This window comes from Cajanus cajan, chromosome 11, assembly GCF_000230855.2.
Source record: "Cajanus cajan strain Asha chromosome 11, NIPB_CcT2T_4, whole genome shotgun sequence".
NCBI lineage: Eukaryota > Viridiplantae > Streptophyta > Magnoliopsida > Fabales > Fabaceae > Cajanus > Cajanus cajan.
In genome coordinates this window covers 5,429,000-5,451,226 of record NC_138527.1, presented here as the reverse complement: position 1 = coordinate 5,451,226, position 22,227 = coordinate 5,429,000, and the positions used below count along the sequence as shown (strand labels likewise).

Sequence of the window (22,227 nt, the reverse complement as noted above, 5' to 3'; positions counted from 1 at the left end):
AGTTTGTTATCAACACCTCGCAAAACTTATCATTTTCTTTAGATAATTCTTAGAGAAACCAACATATAATCATGTTTTCCTCTTTTCATTGCTTTTTTTTTTCTCTAATAACAATATCATTTGACATACACTACTAGAATTTCTTTTATTACATCCGACTTTTCCTGCAAATTTTTCATAAAAATTTGCAAGAAACGTTGTTCCTACAAATTTTTCTGCGAAATTTTATTTGCAAATAATACCTTAGTGAATAATATATTTTTGCGAATTTTAAAATTCGCAGGAAATTTTCCTGCGAAATTTCTTGCAAAAAAAATTCGTAGGAAACTTTCCTGCGAATTTTTTCGCAAGAAATTTTGCAAGAATATTTTTTACGAAAAAAATTAAAAAAAATTATTATAAATTCTATATTTTAAGAATTCATAATCTTTTATTTTCATGCCTCATACATAATCTTTTAAATTCTAAGATTGTAGATTATAAGTCTAACACTCAACCATACAATTCAACTTGTAAGGTAAGTATTACTACAACTTATATACTCTTTAATTGTTTTATTTTCAATAGATGTGGGACTTGAAGATTTTTTAAAATATTAAACTTATGAATTTAAATATATTTTTTTATTTTTCCTACAAATTAAAATTTGCAGGAAAATCTGCAGGAAAAGTTACTTGCACAATTTTTCTACCATTTAGTAAATATTACTTACGAATTTATTTTTGCAAGAAAATCTGCAAGAAACAAAATAAAATTCTTACAATATTTTCTGCAAATTTTTACCATGAAATTTTTTTTTCCATGATTATTAAAATTGTAGCAAAATTTGTAAGAACTATCTGTAAATTATTTTTTGCAGGAAAATTTGTAAAAAATTTCTGCAAATATTTTTTTGCAGGAAAATTCGTAAAAACTTTTTACGAATTTTTTTTGCAAGAAAACTTGCAAAAAAATAACACTTTTCTAATAGTGAAAAAAGTATTAAATCCAGCCATATTATATTAGTCTATATAAAATAAATAATTGATTTTTTTTTTGTTTTTTTTTTTACTTTTTAAATTTATAAATATTAATTCATCAAAAAGTTTGAAAGCATTGTATCTGGTCTTTGTAGAATTTTTAGAACTTATAAAATGAGAATTTATTTTATTTTAATCTCTGTAAAATATATATATATTTTAAAATTTTTACCTTTCTAAAATTACTATTTTTTTTGACATTAATAATGATTTTGAAATAGAAAAATAATATTTACTTTTAGGACCTATAAAAAATTGTAGAAGTGTCACATACTAGCATGATATTATTAACAATTATAAATAATACATGAGATAGTCACTTAACTTTTTAATAACATCACATAATATCATTAATTGATAGTGATAGGTTAAGATAATTTTATAATATTAATAATAGCATAAATGACGGGATAAATTAAGATAATTTTATAATATTAGTTAGTCTTACATAATCTTTTATTAATAATAACACTAATAAAGCAATTATGTGTGACAAATAAATTAATGACTTTTGAACAAAAAGATCAAAATAAAAATATACATAAGTTCAAAGTGAAAAAAAACATGAAACCTAATTTTAAATATTAAATTAAGAAGTTAAAATAATGTTTGGCAAAAGATTTTACGTTTGTAATCTTTCGTTATTGTAGATTAATTTTTTTTTTTAAACTTTGAAATGAGATACTATATATATATAGAGGAGGGATTTGTTTATTCCATGAATAAGTTTACTAGACTTATTTCAATCAATAACTTATATTCTACATCAAATTTCAACGATCCAACCGTCGAATTTAAAGTTCTTAATACATAAATCAAATCTAGGTATACATTGATTCGAATTAATGAAATGAAGTATCATATAATTTTCAAATTTTTTAAAAATTTGCAGATTTAAATCTATGCATTAAAAACTTTAAATTGAACGGTTGGATCGTTGGAATTTGATGTAGAACATGAGTTATTGAACGGAGTAAGTCTAGATAGACTTACTCTTGGAATAAAAGGATCTCTCCTATATATATATATGAGGAGAGTTATAATAACACCGGTGTAACTTCTATTAAGTATTACACCGCTATATAATTTTATATTAAATGTGAATTTTGTAAATTTATACCAATGTTATTATAATCCTCCTCGTATATATATATATATATATATATATTAAACCGAGAGTAACCGGTTGAAAAGTAATATAGAAATTCCACGCGTTATTGCATAGTTGAGTTAGCTTGTGTTGAAGAATCAAAACTGAAGCTCAGAACAATTAAAAAAAAAAAAGCACTGGCGATTCTCGCTTGTTTTCGGAACTATCCATGTTTCTTGTCTCAAACACAGTTTTAGTTTTGGTCTTTGTCTTTTCTTTCTAACGCTGTGTCTTCTTCGTATTTATTTCTTATTTCGTGTTCCATCTGCTATGGTTAGAGGCAAAGATCTTGTTCCCAATGGCGTTGACTCCGACGGGGAGAACTCAAGGAGCAAGGTGTCACAGCAGTATCATGATTTCGTTCATGGCAAGAAGGTTGGTGTTGATGAGTTTCAGTCATCACCCACAAAAGTTGCCATTTCTGGGTTGCAAGAGTTGACCCTCAGCTACCTCTGTGATAACCCAAAATTGGGTCTTGTTGAAAGCGGAATTGGTGATAGAAGCTTGGTGAAGGGCAAGGAAATTGTAGTTTGTGGGAATTCAGATCAAGATGAAAAAGCTTCAACGTTTGGTGGTGCTAGACAGTGTCTCGAACATGATTGTATTCCAAGGAGAATAGTTGTTGGAAACCAAAACCATGATCAAGATGAGAAATGGGTAGAGAGGGATTTTTTGAGTTTGAGTGAAAGTAGGGAGAATTCTTCGAAGAGATCCATTGAGGAAGAGTGTAACAGAGAGAAGAATGGTGGCAACAAGCAGCAGAAGCTTGAGACTCTTGGTCTCTCTCTTGCTTTGCCTGATGTGTCACTCTCTCTCACAGCATCAAACGCTTTGAAAAATGGTGACCAAGTTGTTAGGCCAAAGGCTAGTAGGCAATCTGCAAGGACCACAACTACGATCAATTCATGTTCAAATGATTACACAGGTGGTGCTTCTTTGTCTCAATCTTATTCTCACCCTTTCTCACACAACCCAAGTTGCTCACTTACCCGTAATTCAACGGAGAATTTTGAGTATTCACTCAGCAAAGATGATCAAATTTGGCATTGTGGGGAAGGGACTAATGGGTCTGTACATAGTAGGTTCAAGCCAATAGGTGATGGGGTTGCTTTCGCCAATCATTCCTTTATGCAAGGGAATAGTCATTATAAGGCTACTAGTTCAGATAACCAATCTTTTTACCCTTCAGAATTGCCTGCAAGAGTGAGATTTGAAGCTCAGTCAGAGGGCTCAAGGGGAAAGAATTCCGAAAATCTGAGAGGCTTGGAAGGTATGGATGGTGGGAAGATGATGAAGTTTTCTACATCAGAGAGAGTTCTGAGAGAAATTGTGTCTGATTCTATCCCAGCGATGGCATTGACATTTCAGGAGTTCACTGATGAAGCCATAACATCAATTAAGGAACACTTGAAAGGTCTCATTGACATGCCAAATAAGAAAGGGGAATTAGAAAACCTCCAGAACCGCCTCGGCAGAAGATCTGACCTCACCAGAGAGATCCTTTCAAAGTGTCATAAGGATCAGCTAGAGATTTTGGTTGCTATCAAGATGGGGCTTGGGAGTTTCTTGTCCGGTGATTTCCAATTCTTGGAGATGGTGGAGGTTTTCTTCCACAAGAGATGTAGAAATGTGAACTGCAAGAGCTTGCTGCCTGTTGATGACTGTGACTGCAAGATGTGCTCAACAAACAAGGGTTTTTGCAGTTCTTGCATGTGTCCTGTGTGTTTTAACTTTGATTGTGCAAGTAACACTTGTAGTTGGGTTGGTTGTGACGTTTGTTCCCACTGGTGTCATGCTGCATGTGCCATTCAGAGGAATCTAATCAAACCCGGGCCTAGCTTGAAGGGTCCTTCTGGGACCTCTGAGGTGCAGTTTCATTGTATTGGCTGTGGACATGCATCAGAAATGTTTGGCTTTGTTAAAGACGTCTTTGTGTGTTGTGCCAAGGAGTGGAGCCTAGAAACCTTGATCAAAGAGCTTGGCTGTGTGAGAAGGATTTTCCAGGGAAGTGAAGATCGCAAAGGGAAGGAATTGCATATTAAGACGGATGATATGCTGTTAAAGCTTCAAGCTAAACTCGTTTCTCCTTTGGATGCCTGCAACTACATAGTACAGTTTTTCAGCTGTAAGTCACTGAACTTTAGCCTTTACTTTTCATATTCAATTTATCTGTTCAAGTGTTCATAAAAAATTTTGTCAAGCCATGAAATTTGATTTATAACTGATTCAAGAGTTAGATGTCAAGCTATGGAATGATTTTGTAGTTTATAACTCATTTGGTCTTAGTTGTTATGGCGTTTGATATCATGTTGACTCAGTTATTTATCATAGGTTGCATAAATAAAAGACAAGGAATGTCCTCGTAACACAGAGGTGTCTATACATAATAATTGGTTCTAGTCTTCTGATGCTTGATGTTGGTGAATAATGAATTATGCTACATTAAGCACTCATGCCTAAGATGAGTTACAGATTTTGGATAGATGACTGAGATGAATATCTTTGATCATTAGGCATTAGTCTCTAAGTTAACAGAACGCATACTTCAAATGGTTCAAATGTTGTTTGCATGTACATGTACATCCCTCCCTAGAAAGTAGCTAAATCTTTGAGTTGATATTTCAATATACATATTAGTCTGTACTTTTCACCAAATTCAAATGTCCCCACAAATGTGTGTATCCTTTTTCATGTTTACCTTTGGTCTCATATCTTTTTTTTTTTTTTTATGTTAAATAGACGCAGATGGCATGTCAGACTTTCCTGCTTCTGGCATATCCTCAAAGGATTTGTCAACATCTAAGGCTAACCTTCCAATGGACACAACATCATCTCTTCCACAATCTATTTCTCTAATACCAAAATACACTCATGACATGAGCTACTCAAGGTTAAATGATCTTCAACAGAGAGACATCAAAACTTCCCTCCCAAGTGAACATACAAATGAGACAGATTTCCACTTTGAGGCTTTATTGAGGAAAGAAGGGTTTGAAAGCTTGGAGAGCATTGTGCGGATAAAAGAGGCCGAAGCGAGAATGTTCCAGAGCAAGGCAGATGAGGCGAGGAGAGAAGCAGAAGGGTTCCAGAAGATGATCAAGACAAAGGCTGCACAGATGGAAGAAGAGTATGCAGAAAGGCTTGGCAAGCTTTGCTTGCATGAGGCAGAGGAAAGGAGGAAAAAGAAATTTGAAGAACTCAATGTCTTGCAAAGTTCCCACTATGATTACTTCAACATGAAAAGTAGAATGCAAGATGAGATTCATGGTTTGTTGAAGAGAATGGAGGCAACAAAGCAGCAATGAGTTTAATATATTTTATGGTTGTTGTTGTTGTATAATATTTTGCTATCTAAAAACACTAGCAAAATCTGTGTAATTTATTCATCCAGTGTCATTTGTGTTCTGCTGTTCCTTATTCATCATAGATAACTTTCTATCGATAAATACAATACTCAAGTTTTGTATCTTTCATTTTTTTTTCTTCGCAAAATTGGGAGGCTCCTAAACGTGAATTTAGCCATGTTCTTCATGAGAGCTAGCAGTTCCTATTTATAATGTAAAAAAAAAAGAAGAAAATAATGAAAAGCTTCTTTAGTCCAAAATAATTGTTGCTTATCATTTTATCCTTTCTCTCTGATTTGTATTTTATTTGTTTCCTTTTTCATTACACAATAAATAACCTAATTACTAATAAGATTTCTTTTAAAGATTTTTATAATCTGTTTAGATGTTAATAGATTTATATTATTGAACTTTATAGATCTTGAAAGGACTTTATGCATTTATAAAATTTGATAATTTTAAAATATAACTTATCCCGACTTAGTAATGTATATATATATATATATATATATAAAGAGAGAGAGAGAGTTTGATAATTTTAAAAGAAAACTATATTACTGTAAAAAAAAAAAAAAAGAAGAAAAAAACTACATCAGTTTGGTCATAACTCATAAGTCTAGCTGTCAAAACTGAATTTGGATGAGAATGTCTGGAAACCAATATATTGCTGATTTTTTAAGTTAGTCCCTAATATGCTTGATAGATTATTCTCTTAGCTTTGCTACATTGTGATGTTGGACAATTTTAAGAATCTGAGGCTCTTATCAATTGGTTACATAAACAAAACTATACTATGATGACCAAAAAATTACGACTATACTAAAGGTGGAGAGAGATATTTGATATGATTAATTATAAAACACATAGCAGGAGAAGACATAGAAGGAGAATAATTTTCAATGGTACCCTCCCCAGATATTATTATTTAGAGAATTGTTTATTTGAACACTAATTATTGCAGTTTCATCTACCATAGGAAACTCAGCGCATGTTTTATCCTTGTATATATTATTTCTGAGTTGGATTGACTTTAAGAGAACATGTAATATTTATTGTGGCCATATCACTTACAATTAATTATTGTCAATTGCATAAGTAGTCAATACTATAATCTTACAACTGAAGTGAATTTACATCACTTTTAAAGTAGTCATTTGGAATGTATTCCGCAATATCTCAATAACAACAAAATACAGAACTGTGTAAAAAAAAAATTATATTACAGCAATTTGTATTCAGTGTCGTAGAAATCGCACTCTAAATGGCTGGAAATAATACCACAGAGAAAGATTCATTAATACCGAAATAAGTACATGACCATAGGAAAGAAAAACAAGAATATTCAGAAAAAAGATACAGTGAAGAGGGGAATTCATCATAGTATTTTCCACCCACATTTTTTCGGAACCCACATTTTTTTGGATGAGGGTATGTCATGTCTCAAATGAGACTCAACAGTGGTATTGCAATAAACAAACCATTGCACCGGGTTATAGACAGACATTGTCTTGGACATATGAGAATGACTCCAAGTATAGTTGTCACTATCCTCCCATTTAATCAACAGTTGAGAATCCAATTATGTTGAACACGAATTTGATGGGTATCTAGCATTGCCACTAGCTGAAGTAGGGTCCTTCCGAAGTGGTAATCAATGGTAAAAGAATGTGTTGGGTGATTGTGTTGTCCTTGCACAAATTTAACACCGAATCAATTCTAACACTGAATTGGTTTTAAATTGCAGTTGCAGTCATGGTTGCTGCAATGTGGATTCTAGTAGGCGTGAAACCATTACATATTTACATAAAATATAAATAAATAATTCTATAATAATAAAAATCAATCAAATATTTTTTCTTAAAATTTTTACTCAAAATCCCTTTATTCCTTCCCTAAAATACATTATCTAACACTCTAATCAACTATCATTAGCTACCTTCCTCCCTCTCTTAACATCCCATGAAACCAAACTTATTAGATTAAAAGATTAAAACTTGAATCGATGTGTTTTTCTGACACAAAAGGTGAAATAAAATGGTGTTACTTATCTATTATAGTCGTGTTATGAAATTTTCAGTGATTTAAAATAACACCGCAATTGTGAGTCGTTGTAGTTGCAGGAAGTACTACAACAACAATATTGTGACCGCAACACCTATTGTGACCGCAACACCTATTGTGGATCACAATTTAAAACCGCAACACCTATTGTGGATCGCAATTTAAAACCATGGACTGAAACATGGAAAATTGGATGTAATTTGGCCTGGAAAGGAACCTCCTATATAAAAGCAACAAACCCTATGTGCTCCAAAATTTTGAAAGGCCAAAAGTAGCGCATAGATATAGTTTTTGATTATGTTGGAGGTGTAATGAAAGTTGACAATAAGGTTGTAGTTTCACAAAGACAAGATCCCTGTCATTAAACTCGACATCATTGTGGTGTTTATTAGCATATTGAGCATGAGTAAAGTGAAGCTTGAGTTGGGTGAGTATTGTTGGGGATTGCAAACGCACTCACACGCACAATTTGTAGGGGTCGCAAACACACCTACATACACAATTACAAGAAAGAAAGTAAATTCACAAGACACAAAAATTTACGTGATTCAATCAGAATAACTTACGTTTACAGCCTCACTAGATGGTATTTTCTATTTCATAATTAGGTTTACAATTACATCAGTATTTATAAAAATAGCGCATAGATATAGTTTTTGATTATGTTGGAGGCGTAATGAAAGTTGACAATAAGGTTGTAGTTTCACAAAGACAAGGTCCCTGTCATTAAACTCGACATCATTGTGGTGTTTATTAGCATATTGAGCATGAGTTAAGTGAAGCTTAAGTTGGGTGAGAATTGTTGGGGATTGCAAACGCACTCACACGCACAATTTGTAGGGGTCGCAAACACACCTACATACACAATTACAAGAAAGAAAGTAAATTCACCAGACACAAAAATTTACGTGATTCAATCAGAATAACCTACGTTTACAGCCTCACTAGATGGTATTTTTTATTTCATAATTAGGTTTACAATTACATCAATATTTATAAAAAAACACAAGCAAATGGGTCAAGCCCAATAAACCCTTCAAACTCCACATACTCAACAATCTCCCACTTGGAGACTGGTCACATTAACTGCACTCCAAAGTAAATTTAGTAAACCTTAAAACTGTAACACCTCCAAGCTAGTGCGACGCCTTCTCAACAATTAACCATGAAGGCTAGTTGAAGCTATGCAAAGTTTCAACTTCTTAGTAGTAACCACCTTGGTCAACATATCTACAGGATTCTCCAACCAAGGGATCTTCTTCAAGAACAAAGTACCATCATTGATTAGTCCTCTAATGAAGTGGTATCTCAACTGGATGTGCTTTGTCTTTGCATGGAACACAAGATTCTTTACAAGATGAATGACACTTTGATTATCGCTATAAAGAGCACTCTCACACTACTTCTTGTCCAACTCTTCAAGAAAATTATTCAACCAAATCATTTCCTTACCGGCTTCTAAAATAGCCATGTACTATGCTTATGTGGTTGAAAGTGCAACATTTTCTAAATTCAATACATGCAGCTAACTGCTGTGCCACCTACTGTGAAAACAAATCCTGTAGTACTCTCCCTTGTGTCTGAATAACTTCCCAAATTTACATTAGAATATCCTTCTAAAATAACATCATTCTTACTGAAACATAATGCAATCTTAGAAGTACCTTTCAAGTAGCGTAGCAACCACTTGACAACTTCTCAATGCTTCCTTCCTAGAGACATGAATCTGCTAACAAATCCGACTGCATGAGCAATGTCTGGTTTAGTGCATATCATTGCATACATTAAGCTACCAACTACAAATACATAAGGAACCTTAGCCATTGCTACCTTGTCTTCATCCATTTTAGGTGAATGCTCCTTTGTGAGATTGAAGTAAATCCCCAAATGTGTACTTACAATCTTGGCATCCTGCATGCTGGATTTCTCTAACAATTTCCCAATATACTTCTCTTGAGATAAAATTAAGGAACCTTTGAATTTTTTCCTATTGATGTTCATGCCCAAGATTTGCTTTGCAACACCCAAATCCTTCATTTCAAACTCTTCAGACAATTGTGCTTTCAATCTATTGATTTCATCCATATTAGATCCTACAACTAACATGTCATTAACATATAATAGTAATATGATATAGGATGGACCAAAATTTTTCAAATAACAACACTGATCCATGACACATTTCTTGTACCATTTCCTACTCATAAAACTATCAAACTTTAGGTACCACTACCTTGGTGCTTGCTTCAACCCATACAAACTCTTGGTTAACTTACAAACCAAGTTCTCCTTCCCTACTTTTTGGAAACCCTCTAGTTGCACCATGTAGATGTTCTCATCAAGGTCGCCATGTAAGAGTGTTGTCTTAACATGTAGCTGCTCGAGATGTAGATCCTCTACAGACACAATGCTCAACACGAGTCTAATGGTAGTCATTTTAACTACAGGCGAAAAAACTCATTATAGCCAATACCTCTTTTTTGTTAAGTCAGACGAAGCAATTCCCAGAAAGGTTTTGAGTGTGACAAATATAATGCACGTGGTTATCTCTAACAAGTGTGTTAGTGTTTCAGAAGAACATGAGTACAGGTAAAATGAAGAACAAGCGTAATGACTAGACGATACAAGATGATAGACTAAAGGTCAAACATAAACATCCAACAAGCCAAATCAAGAACAAGAGGAAAGCGCGTCAAGCACAACCTAAAGTGAAACATAAGGACTCAGACGAAGGATGGTCAAAGATCATTTGAAAATCTGACCACATACAAGTTGACCAGACGAAAGAAAAAGTCAATGCGTTAATGACAAATGCTCAGACAAAGGTTAAGGCTTGAGCCATACATAGACTACTAGACGCAGACGAAAATTGTCACGCAACCACCTGAGAAATCAAGTTTCATAGGACAATTTGAATGTCGTCCAAACTCACAAGAGAACACACGAAGTCATCGAAACTGTGAGAAGGAAAGAAGAATGGAGGAAATCAAGCACAGAACTAAAAGCATGCATGTGTCAGAAAAAGTACATTACTTTTTCAAACAAGGACAAAATCCCACAGCTGTGAGACCAGAAAATGACAAAAAAGGTTCCTAGGTCTCTGCTAAACTTAGATACTACTGCTACCAAGATAAAGAATACTTCATGCAAGGTCTATCACAAAAAGCAGCATTTAATGCAAGAATCTGAGCATTAAATAAGAAGATTAATCTGGTCGTGAATGACTATATCTGCTTCAACGAACACTTGCAACGGGTAGATTTTACAAGACTATATATAGGTCTCAACATCAAACCTTAAAAGGTTGGCTATTTGGCCCAAAATGGTGCAAGCAAGAAAAAGAGTGATATCCAGCCCATGATGCAACGAAGCTAGAGACAGTGCGTATAGAGTCAAATGTACATTGATGTATTCGTCTATGTAAACTACGGAGTTTCAAATATGTACATCTTAGGATCTAACCGTACTGAGTGTGCCAACTTATGTATCCTCTCCATGAGAGTAAACCAAACACTGAATCGTTGTAAAAACTAAGGTAGAGAAACCTCAGTGAGTATAGAAATCTATGTATCCTCACTATGAGAGTAAGCCATACACTCAAACCAAACCTGTCTAGCAAATATTGTAAAGCCTGAAGAGGCTAGGGAAAGAATACTTGTAAAGCTCGGAGGGGCTTGTCAAAGAATACTCACTACTAGCCAAAAGTGGTTGATAAGAGAATACTAGCGCCAGTTAGTGAAGCTGGCGGGCTAGGAGGTGGTAAAAAATACTCACTGCTAGCTAGAAGTGGCTGATAAGAGAATACTAGTGCTGGTGAGTGAAGCTGGCAGGCCAGGAGTGGTCGAGAATACTTGGAGAACCAGAAGTGGTTTAAGAATACTAGAGCTGGTGAGTGAAGCTAGCCAACCAGGAGTGGTTGAGAATCCTCATGACCAGGAGTGGCCGTGACCAAGAAGGTCTATAATACTTAAGGCCTGGAGAGGTCGAGAATACTTGGACCAGGAGTGGTTCTGACCTGGGTGGTCCATAATACTTAATGCTAGCCTGAAGAGGTTGATGAGAAGATACTAGCGTTGATGAGTGAAGTCAACGGGCCAGAAGTGGCCAATAATATTTGTACTTAATTGCATATTTAGTGGAACCCTTCAGTTGAAGGAGACTAGAGGTAGCTCGGTCCGAGTGAACCAGTATAAAAATGATTGCATTGTTTTTATTTATATTTCAAACACAAACTTTTCTTAATTGACAAATCATATTAAAAACTTTGTCTAGTGTCTATTCTTCATTAAAATCATTCTTTTAGATGAAGACGCAAATTTTGTTTAACAAATATTTTACACTGAAAAGTCTTATCTACTACTTATCCTTATATGAAACTATCTTGAAAAAGGAAAATGCAAGAGCTTTAATTAGAATTATTAGCTAAACCATTTTCCTTAGCAGACGATAAATCTTTTCGACTCAGTGCCCTTGTGTTAAGCAAATTATGCATAATCGTCGGGTATTTAAAAGTGCATTGGACGAAGAACATTACTCTTGTGAAAATGTTTATAAAGTTCCTTCGTACTAACACACACATATTCAACCCCCTTCTATGTGTTTCATGTCTAACTTCATTTTTTATCGAAAGCCTTTTACCATTAACTTGCCTTGTATCTTTTGTTGCTATCATGTTCTTCCTTGATCTTGAACACCTATTTGTTCTACAATGCCCTCTTCCCTACTAGTAGATCAGTTAAACACCATGTTTTATTCTTCTCAAGTGTGTTCATCTCCTCTTGCATGACTAATTCCCACTAGGTTGCATCATCCATCTGCAATGCCTCATGATAACATAGAGGTTCTCCATCATTAGTCAACAATAAGTAATTTTCTAAATGAAAGAATCTACTAGGAGGCCTAATAACTCTAGTAGATTTCCTCACTTCAATTACTGGAGTGACAGGAAAGGTCTCCTCAATTGTCCTATTTCCTGAGCTCTTACATTTTTCTTCAAGGTCATCTGTAATGTCATCTAACACTGCCTTTTGCTTCTCTGTTGGTTTCTTTTCAATTTTAGTATTTGTCTCAAGTCTGTCCTTGTACACTACATTTTCATTGAAAGTAACATCTTTGCTTCTAGTCACCTTTCTATTTTGATCATCCCATAAGCGATATCCCATATTATTTGCTCCATAGCCAATAAAAATGCAGTTTCTTGCTTTTGGAACAAGTTTGTCCTTGTCAACATATCTAACATGAACATAAGCAATACAACCAAATACTTTTAAATCAGAAATACTTACATCCTTGCTTTGCCATTCCATCTCAGGAATCTTGAACCCTATGGGAACTGAGGGTCCTCAATTAATGAGGTATGTTGTTGTGCTCACTGCATCTGCCCAGAATGTCTTCGATAACCCTGCATGAATTCTCATACTCTTTTCCCTTTCATTTAAGGTCGTATTCATTCTTTTAGAAACACCATTCATCTAAGGTGTCTCAGGAATAGTTTTAAGCATTCTAATTCCATTCTCAGCACAATAATTAACAAATTTAGTACTACTGTATTCACCACCATTATCAGACTTTAAACATTTAATTTTTAATCTTGTCATATTCTCAACAACAACTTTCCACTTCTTAAAGGTATTAAATACTTCTGAATTTTGCTTCAAAAAATAAACCCATACCTTTCTAGTGGAATCATCAATGAAGGTGACATAATATCATGATCCTCCCAATGATGAGATTGATGTTGGTCGTACACATCTGTATGAATAAGCTCCAACTTTTCAATCTTAGGCATCCTTTCTAACTTAACAAAAGTAACTTTCTTCTACTTTCCAAACGTACATGGTTCATAGAAACCAACTTCTACCTCTTTCAATTATGGAATATTCTCTTTTGAGACTATTATCTTCATACCCTTCTAGCTCATATGACCAAGTCTTTGGTGCTATAGAGATGAAGACTGACCAACATCATTACTAACTAAATTTACTTCTTTTGCAGGTAATTCTACCATGTAAAGGGTTCTTTTCTTCCAACCACGAGCAACAACTAGATTACCCTTCACCACCTTCCATTGACCGTCTCCGAATATAACTTGATATCCTTGAACATCCAGCATACCCAGAGAGATTAGCATTCTCTTAAGTCCTAGAATATATGTGACGTTCTTCAGTGTCCACACTATACCAGCAAAAGTTCTAAGATTTATATCTCCCATGCCTATGATGTCTAAAGCTTCATCATCTGCTAGACGAACTTTGCCAAAATTCTCAGTTATGAAATTTTTCATCAAGTCCTTGTAAGGAGAAGCATGGAAAGATGCACTATAATCCATGATCCAGAATTCAAATTTACTCTCAACGCGACAGATTAACGCGTCATCAATGTCTTCTTGTGTTCATCACTATGTTGTCATGCCTCTTTTCTTTAGGAGCAAGGGAAGCAGTACACTGGTTACTAAAGTGGCCATTCTGCTAACAATTCCAATAGGTAATATCCTTGTGAGGTTTGGATTGTCCTCGCTTCTTGGACTTTAATCTATCACATCTATAACCTTGCCCCCTTTCTGGCCTTCTACCTCTACCTTTTATGCTCAATAAGGAACCTGCTGATTTTCTGGCATTTCTCCTATGAACATCCTCACTAAGGATTAAATCCTTAATTCCTTCGAAGGTCAATTTCGTAGTCTCAAATGTACTAGCGATTGTTGTGATAGTTCTTGACCAATTATCAAGCAACAAAGATAGAAACAATAGGGCTAGTACTTCATCATCAACTTTAATATCCACTGATACTAATCTCGATAGTAAGGAATTAAATTTGTTCACATGATCTATAACACTAGCACCTTCCCGCATCTATGTATTAACTTGTTGACAAATCAAAAATACCTTATTTGATGCTAATGGCTTCTCGCACATGTTTGATAACTCCTTTATCAAACCATATGTCATCTTCTCGTTGACGATGTTGTAGGAAACATTCTTCGCCAATGCCAATTTGACGATGTCCAGAGCCTATCGATCTAGCAACTCCTAATCTGCCTAAAACATCGTTTCTGATTTATTCTTAGACAGAGGCTGGTACAACTTCTTCTGATACATATAATATTCAATCTACATCTTTCAAAATCCAAAATCGCTCCCATCAAACTTGTCAATCTTCATTTTTCCATCTTCTGCCATTGCTCCCACTCGTATGAAACCCTAGGCTCTTAATACTAGTTGTTGGGGATCGCAAACGCACTTACATGCACAATGTTGTAGGGGGTCACAAACGCACTCACTTGCACAATTACAAGAGAGAAAGTAAATTCACTAGACATAAAAATTTATGTTGTTCAGTTAGAATAACCTACGTCCATGACCTCACTATATGGTATTTTCTATTTCATAATTAGGTTTATAATTACATGAGTATTTATATAGAAAAACACAAGAAAATGGGCCAAGCCTATTAAATCCTTTGGACTCCACATACTCAACAGGAATACGATCATGTTGAATTAGATTCTCTTGAACCTCAAAGGGGGTGTCATCACGAAATGAATTAGGAATGATAGTTGACGATCCTTACCATATAACACCTTGAAAGAAGTCATACCAATGGTTGTACTATGGGATGAACTACTATACTAAAGTTATACCCACAGAAGAAATAAAACCCATAATTTGGGATGGTCAGAGACAAAGCAACGTAAATACATTTCCAAACACTTATTAAATGCTTTTGATTTTCCATCAATTTACAGATGATAAGCTGAGCTTATCTTCAATGTTGTCCCCTACAATTTGAACAGGTGTTGCTAAAAGGAGCTAGTAAATACTTTGTCACAGTCAAAAATGATTGAGTGAGGTATCCCATGCAATTTGACCACTGTTTAAAGGAAAAAAAAATAAGCAACATATGGAGCTATGAAGTTGGACTGTAGTGAACTTAGAGAGTCAATCAATGACTACAAAAAATAATCGAGTAACCCTTAAATAATGGAAGACCTATTGTGAAGTCCATAGCAATACTTTCCCACATATTGTGAGAAATCGGTAACGAGCTTAATGTTGTATTAAATGGCAGACACACAAGTTGAAGAACTTGAAACACTAAAACAAATTGTCAGCAATATTTCCCTTGAGGCGTGTGATGACATTATTCATGGTATACGTGCAAGCCCCTAGGATAAAATAGAATCTTCTCAACAAAGATAATGAGCAGAATTGGCAAGAGTATAAAGTAAAAAAGAGAACCTAGAGAGAGATGAGAGATTTTGAGTATAAGCATCAACAACTTTGTCAGTACGGCCTGATTTGTATTTAATGGAGTAATAAAAGCCCAAAAGCTTGGAAAAGGGTCCGACGTTAATACGGGAGTCGTAAATTTACGTCGCCTCTAAAAGGCGACGTAAATTTACGTCGGGGATTTCTCCAAACCGACGTAAAATGGGGCAAAATCATGCCACAATTTTATGTCGGAGATGGCTTTGTCCGACGTAAATTTACGTCGGTCATTGCGTGGACCGACGTAAATTTACGTCGGACAAAGCCATGTCCGACGTAAATTGTGGGAGTTTTTTTTTAAAAACGTTTGTAAATTGATATACCCAACACCTGCATATAAATATAATCCAGAATACCAACTCTAAACCAGGCAGTCCAGAATAGAAATTCAAATTGTATTTCAAAATTGAATGACAAAAAGAAAATAATATATAAATCTTAAAAAACATAAATTATGACAATGTAAATCCTATTATCCTAAAAAAGCTATAAAACATGTTTGTCAATGCTATCTAACTAACTAAACTAACTAACTATCAAACTATAAACATAATATCTAACTAACTATCAAACTATAAACATAATATCTAACTAACTAAACTTAGAAAAAAATTTGCCCATTGTTCTCTTATCTTGAGCAACTCATCTTCGGGCAATGGAGATGGATCTTGAAAGACCTGAAAGGGTAATTTAAGTGTCATTAATATGCAATGTTAATTATTCTAAAGGTAAATATAGTTAAATAAATTTTGATATGAATTACCTGCGCCCAAGAATCAATAATACCCGCAGAAATATGGCTTTCATCCAATACATGATGTAATAGCCACATTCAAACGAGTCTTGTTGCTTATTACACTAAAATGAGAAACAAATAACTATTAATTCCAAAGTCAATAAATTTAAATATTATTGATTGTATGAATTTATTTGCTAACCTTAGGGTATATGAAATGCAATGACTTTGATGATCTGGCTCTTCCACTTAATATATTAGCTCCAGACACGATTCTAATTAATTGAAATAAAAAAAAATGTTAGCCAATATATATAATTAGTTTTAAAACATAATGAAAAAATTTTAGTTACCCATGTAATTGGCTTTTAATTTCATGGCTTGGTTTTCGATGAAGTGAACAAAACCACACCACGGTATATTCCTTAGGAATGATTACCATTAACTGCCAATGGGACCTACATTGTATGACAAACAAATCAGTTAAAAAATTACCATGATTAAAAAACCAATTAAAAAACTAACCCGTCAATGTATGGAGCCATGTATATATGTCTTCTTGAGTCACTCATCCATGTTTGCATATATTGTTGGATCTGGACCTGAGTGTTTCCTGATTTTTGGATGGATTGAGGCTCAATAAATCCATATACTTCTGCTTGTGCTTGCTCCACACTCAATTTGTCCATGTACCTAACACAAATAATTGTTATAAGTTAAATGTAATTATTGTAAATTTAGACTCATAAAAGAAAATATGACTTACATGGCCCACAACTGTATGACAGATATATTTAACATGCAGTTTCCCCCAACAATCTCTAATGCATCAGGCAGAGATATATATAGTGGAACATCAGAGCTATCAACTCCAAAAACTCTAATGTCCCACTGCAATTGAATTGGATGCTTCTTTATTCGTGGTAATTTGATTAGAAGCATAGATATGGGATCATCCTCAGCTTCTGCGATATTGGCATCATGAACATGAGGTTCTCTCATGACCTCCTTACCACGATTGATAAAATCCTAAAGAAATAATCAAAATTAGTTAAACAATAATAGAATTATAAGAATCTAAAAGAGCAATAATATAATTACCTTTGCCCGTGCTGAAAGCGGCATGACCAAACGTTTTGGCCAAGCTAAGAATGTGCCGGTTGCCTGCCCCACTAGTTGAACCTCTGTATTGGGCAAAGGCACTGGAGCAGCAACATCTTGAACTTGGTCAACCACAACCCGTGTCCAGTCTGGCTGTAGAGGGACACTATGGATGGTTGAGCCACCCTCAAATACTCGGCCAATAGCCACTAATCGTGGGGGGTCATCCTCAACATATAACTCACACTGGTTTGGTACATCAGTGTGAGTCTGATCCGGTGAGGGATCTGGAGCAGCACAACTCCCTTTAGTGCTGACTCGAACACCATCATGAGCAACTGCAGTCTGTTGCTGAGAACGAGCCAAAAGTTCAAACTTCTATTCAAACTGTTTTCCAATATTCTTCAGTTTCTCTTCAAACTCCATCTTCAATCTTTGCTCCAATTCCTGTATAACCTCTTGACTGCAAGAGTTGACAGTGCTCCTCGATGATCGGCCACCAAAGAAATCTCGGTGGCTCCAAGAACCACCAACACCACGCACACGACCTCCGTGCTCTGGCTTTCCTATGGCCGTTGTGAGGATATCATTCCGACCATCAGAAACAAATGAGCCCTGGGTGCTCTGCTCAACTAAACCCTCCTGCAACAATAAGGAAGATTAAAAATTCTTATGAATTAAATGAGTTGAAATGAAGAGTCTTAGTTTGTATATTTTTACTTACTATTTTACTAGCAACGACTCTTGCAGACTCAGAAGTCATTTGCCCATCTGGTTTTGTCCGGGCTGCTATCCACATCTCATGGCGGGGAGGTGACTCTACACGGTCAGCATCCTCAACCCCTGCTGCTTGTGCCTTAGCCTTCTTCATTTGCTTTTTTTTTCTTTCATATCCCCCTCTTGACAATAGATGGGGTGCATCATTCTTGGCCTGTCGTTCTTGGGCAGCTATTCTTTTAGCCTGCAATAATACAAAAAAGAAAATGAGATAAATTAAAATGTACCTTAAGTATTTGTGTCAATGTAAAAGTTATCAATAACTAACCTGCCACGAAGGGTCCAATCGAGTGGCACAAAATTGCATCCACTCCTCATCAGTGATCTGGTACTTTAGACAGGGAGTCTCATTTTGGCGCTCTCCAAATACATACTCCCGTGTCAAGAAAGTCTTGAAGTCTCTCCACCTGGTGGCAAGGACAGATAACATCTTCCTCCTCATGCCCTCAGTGTTGGGAATGTCAAAATTTTGCTATGAAAATAACAACAAATAATAAATAATGTATTTTAGTTATATAATATTGAAAGGATGTGAAAGTATATACCTGAATATCCTGCCACATGAGGTTCTTGTCAACCTCCTGTAGACCCCTAAAATTGTCCGGGTCGGAAATAAGACTCGAAGACTCTCAAAGATCAATGGAAAGTCAGCCAGAAGGACTCCCAGAAGACCATAGGATGACTATCTGTAGGTTTAGAGGTCTTAGAGTAGCTAAAAATAAGAAAGTGAGAGGAGTGGAGCTCAATACGGCCTCTTTGGAGCTCAGTACGGCCCGTATTGCATTTTTGAACTGCAATACGGCCGTACTGAAACCAATACGGCCGTATTGATGTTTTTGAACCTCAATACGGCCGTATTGAATTCAATACGGCCGTATTGAAGTTCAAAACTTCAATACGGGCCGTATTGAAACCAGGGGCCGTACTGCGCCTCACCCCTATAAATAAGACGTCATTTGGACATCATTGGACACTTTTTCACACTTCTTGGACTCTCTCCTTGAGTATTCTGGGGTTTTTGAGCAGTGTTCTGCCCTAGGAATCTCTCCGAGAGCCGATCCGACGAAGTTCTTGAGTTCTGAGCATTTAGCTTGAGAATTCGAACTAGTCGAAGGGAAATCTTTTTGATTTCCATAGTAAAGATTAATTTTTAGGGAAGGAGCGAGCGAGCGTGTAGTGGGAGGGAGCGCCAAAAAGCCTCCTAACATCTGTTTAGATATATAAAAGCACGCTTCAAGAGGTTTTCCTTAAAATCCCTTCTTTTATTGCTTTCTGATTGTCGCATATTTAATTTTGTCATCATGTAGATATTTAATTTATAATCGTTTATAATAAATAGGGGTAATTTAGTAATTTTGCACTGTTATTTAGGAAATAATCCGTCATAGGGAACCCGAAAGGGGCGTTGTGGGGTGCTAACACCTTCCCCGCACGTAACCGACTCCCTTACCCGACTCTGGTTGTAATGACCAAGGTTGATTTATGAAATCAATTGCCTTATCCCTTTTTCCAATGTTTTGAGTAAAACATTGGTGGCGACTCCAAGAACCCTACCTTTTGCGAAAACCACTAATCCATGGAGGGTCCCGCTTGGGGTTAACATGGATTGGTGAACCATTTTAATAAAATTGTTAGTTCGACAAGGTCTCAGTTTGAGAATAAGTCGTTCTAACAATCCACCACTTTTCAAAACATTAAAACGAGTCCGACCATCGTCGCGAATGCCAAGGTCCGTTTCGGCGGGTGGCGACAGATGGCGACTCCACTGGGGAAGCCTCGAGAGTCAGTCCCATTTAGTGATGGATTATTTCTAAAATAATAGTTTAAAATTACTTCATTACCCCTCGCTTGTATGATAATATGTTTTATCTATGTGGCTTTTAATAACTGTTGAATGTTTAAATTTTTGCAATTGTTTGAAATAAAAACTGCACACAAACCTTTGCACACAACAGTTCCCTCTATACCCGGGGGCATGAGTGGAAAGCCATAGGGAGTGGATGTTAGTACGGCCGGTTGTCGAATGGGTCTATAGGTGCCCGTAGACCGTTGTCGGAAAACATCACTCAAGGTGATAACCATGAACTCGAGTCCGACAGTGCGTTGGAATTTTCCATCGACTTACGACAAGAGGGATTGGGTCCCTATAATGGGGGCACCTTGGGGGCCTCAGACCAGTGAGAACAGTTAGAACCACCTTGAATATGCACTTTTCTGCAGGATACCCCTACCTCGTGATTCGCTTGTGATTGTTCGTGGATGAGTGAATTGTTTCTGTATAGGTTTATGTGATATTGTTTGTGCATTAATAAAACCTCGTGATAAGGTCTAAGAATAATCCTCATGCATGAAAATACCATGACATGAGAGGAAAGACCATGTGTGAAAATATAATAAAAGTAAGGAGCATGTGCATCATTGCCAATAAGACATCATGCATCCTCATAAACCATGCATTTTAGGTTCACCAATACCTCTTGACATGAGTAAAAGAGACCCATAATTATCGAGATTCTCCGTTGGGGAGGGATCATAAGTCAAGGAGGGTGGTAACACTCTGTTTTAAAAAGGCAGCGCCTTAAAAAATGGAGGGTTATCAAGCTCATGTCAAGAGCGTATTCATTCCATAAAATAAACTAATTAAACATTCATTTTAGAAAGTGGCTGGTCATCTCTCTGTCCTCACACGCGCGCAGAAAATCAAGAAGATGGAAGTGCTGGAGGACCAAAATAAGAAGCTTACAGCCGAGCTCTCACAGCTCAAAGAACAAATGGCGCAAATGATGGAACTCATGCGTCATCATAATGTACATGGGTCTCACCACAGTGACCATGAGTCCCATCATGAGGAGGATCATGAGGAAGAGCAAGACCCTCCGCGAGTTGTACCCCGTGGGGCGGGGATTACGATTAGAGAGCCCGAGATTTCAAAAGATCAAGACCACGCTCTCGAGGACTGGATGAGGGCTATGGAGGGGCATGTTGGAGGAAGAGTGGAACAAGGGCTGAAAAGTGGGAAGCTAGCTAAACCTTCCCAATCATTTAAAGCTAAGAAGACCTTTGGGAAGAAGAAGGAAAGAGGAGTCAGCGCCATAACCATTTCCTCATCTTCCTCTGCTTCGAAGTCGGGAAAGTCGCAATACAACCTTGTGAAGAAGTTTGATAAACTTCCGACCACATATAGCGACCTCTTGCCGAAGCTAGTAGAAGCACGTCTTCTAGCTTACATTCCACCAAGGAAGATTGATCCACCTCATCCCGATTGGTACAAACCGCAAGACAAATGTCTATACCATTCGGGGGCATCGGGGCATTCAACGGAGAACTGTAGAGCTCTCAAATATAAGGTCCAAGACCTTATCGATGCTGGGTGGATCACTTTTGATTCGACAGCGCCCGACATAAGTAAGAATCCTCGGCCAAAGCAGGAATAGAGAGAAGAACAAGCCATGATAGGGCCCCTTCACATTTTTCTTTTCTTTTGGGACTCATGATCAGTACCCGAGATTATGAGATCCTTTTCATGTAAATAAAGGTTTTTTTTGTACAGTTTTTATACATATCAATAAAGAGGCATTTTTCACGCATCATTCTTTCGTTTATTCTTTTCTCTTTTTCCCTCATTAACATTAATAATTCTAAACCTAAACAGAACCAATAAAACAATTATGTCTGTAATTGTTCGCTCTGACTGGGATCCGAAAGTTGAGGATGAATGGGTTGAGTTGGACAGTGATGAGGAGGCCATCTCTCCGGATCTGCAAAGACTGCT

The 22,227-nt window shown here is 36.1% G+C and overlaps 3 protein-coding genes across 3 annotated transcripts; 1 reads left to right on the top strand and 2 right to left on the bottom strand.

Annotated features, from left to right (window-relative positions):
- Positions 1–2,230: 2,230 nt before the first annotated feature.
- On the top strand, positions 2,231–5,642 carry LOC109818763 (protein OBERON 3). The gene is made up of 2 exons (XM_020384291.3): positions 2,231–4,294; positions 4,909–5,642. Exons 1-2 carry the CDS (start codon positions 2,440–2,442, stop codon positions 5,472–5,474), a joined length of 2,421 nt encoding a protein of 806 aa, XP_020239880.1. The 5' UTR covers positions 2,231–2,439; the 3' UTR covers positions 5,475–5,642.
- An 11,054-nt stretch (positions 5,643–16,696) lies between these two features.
- Positions 16,697–18,052, bottom strand: LOC145953245 (uncharacterized). Its single transcript, XM_083067130.1, has 5 exons — positions 17,679–18,052; positions 17,344–17,606; positions 17,103–17,270; positions 16,931–17,035; positions 16,697–16,852 (listed from the first exon to the last, which is right to left on the bottom strand). Exons 1-5 carry the CDS (start codon positions 17,700–17,702, stop codon positions 16,768–16,770), a joined length of 645 nt encoding a protein of 214 aa, XP_082923256.1. The 5' UTR covers positions 17,703–18,052; the 3' UTR covers positions 16,697–16,767.
- On the bottom strand, positions 18,052–18,912 carry LOC145953244 (uncharacterized). Its single transcript, XM_083067129.1, has 3 exons — positions 18,724–18,912; positions 18,403–18,639; positions 18,052–18,320 (listed from the first exon to the last, which is right to left on the bottom strand). The coding sequence occupies exons 1-3, from the start codon at positions 18,895–18,897 to the stop codon at positions 18,057–18,059; spliced, it is 675 nt and encodes a 224-aa protein (XP_082923255.1). The 5' UTR covers positions 18,898–18,912; the 3' UTR covers positions 18,052–18,056.
- Between the last annotated feature and the right edge of the window lie 3,315 nt (positions 18,913–22,227).

Coding starts and splice junctions, on each gene's coding strand:
- LOC109818763 (XM_020384291.3), top strand. CDS start 2,440: ATGGTTAGAGGCAAAGATCTTGTTCCCAATGGCGTTGACTCCGACGGG. Junction 4,295..4,908: donor CATAGTACAGTTTTTCAGCT/GTAAGTCACTGA, acceptor TATGTTAAATAG/ACGCAGATGGCATGTCAGAC.
- LOC145953245 (XM_083067130.1), bottom strand. CDS start 17,702: ATGCCGCTTTCAGCACGGGCAAAG. Junction 17,607..17,678: donor CGCTTTCAGCACGGGCAAAG/GTAATTATATTA, acceptor TTATTTCTTTAG/GATTTTATCAATCGTGGTAA. Junction 17,036..17,102: donor ATGGCTCCATACATTGACGG/GTTAGTTTTTTA, acceptor CATACAATGTAG/GTCCCATTGGCAGTTAATGG.
- LOC145953244 (XM_083067129.1), bottom strand. CDS start 18,897: ATGAGGAGGAAGATGTTATCTGTCCTTGCCACCAGGTGGAGAGACTTC. Junction 18,640..18,723: donor GATTGGACCCTTCGTGGCAG/GTTAGTTATTGA, acceptor GTATTATTGCAG/GCTAAAAGAATAGCTGCCCA. Junction 18,321..18,402: donor GAGTCGTTGCTAGTAAAATA/GTAAGTAAAAAT, acceptor TTATTGTTGCAG/GAGGGTTTAGTTGAGCAGAG.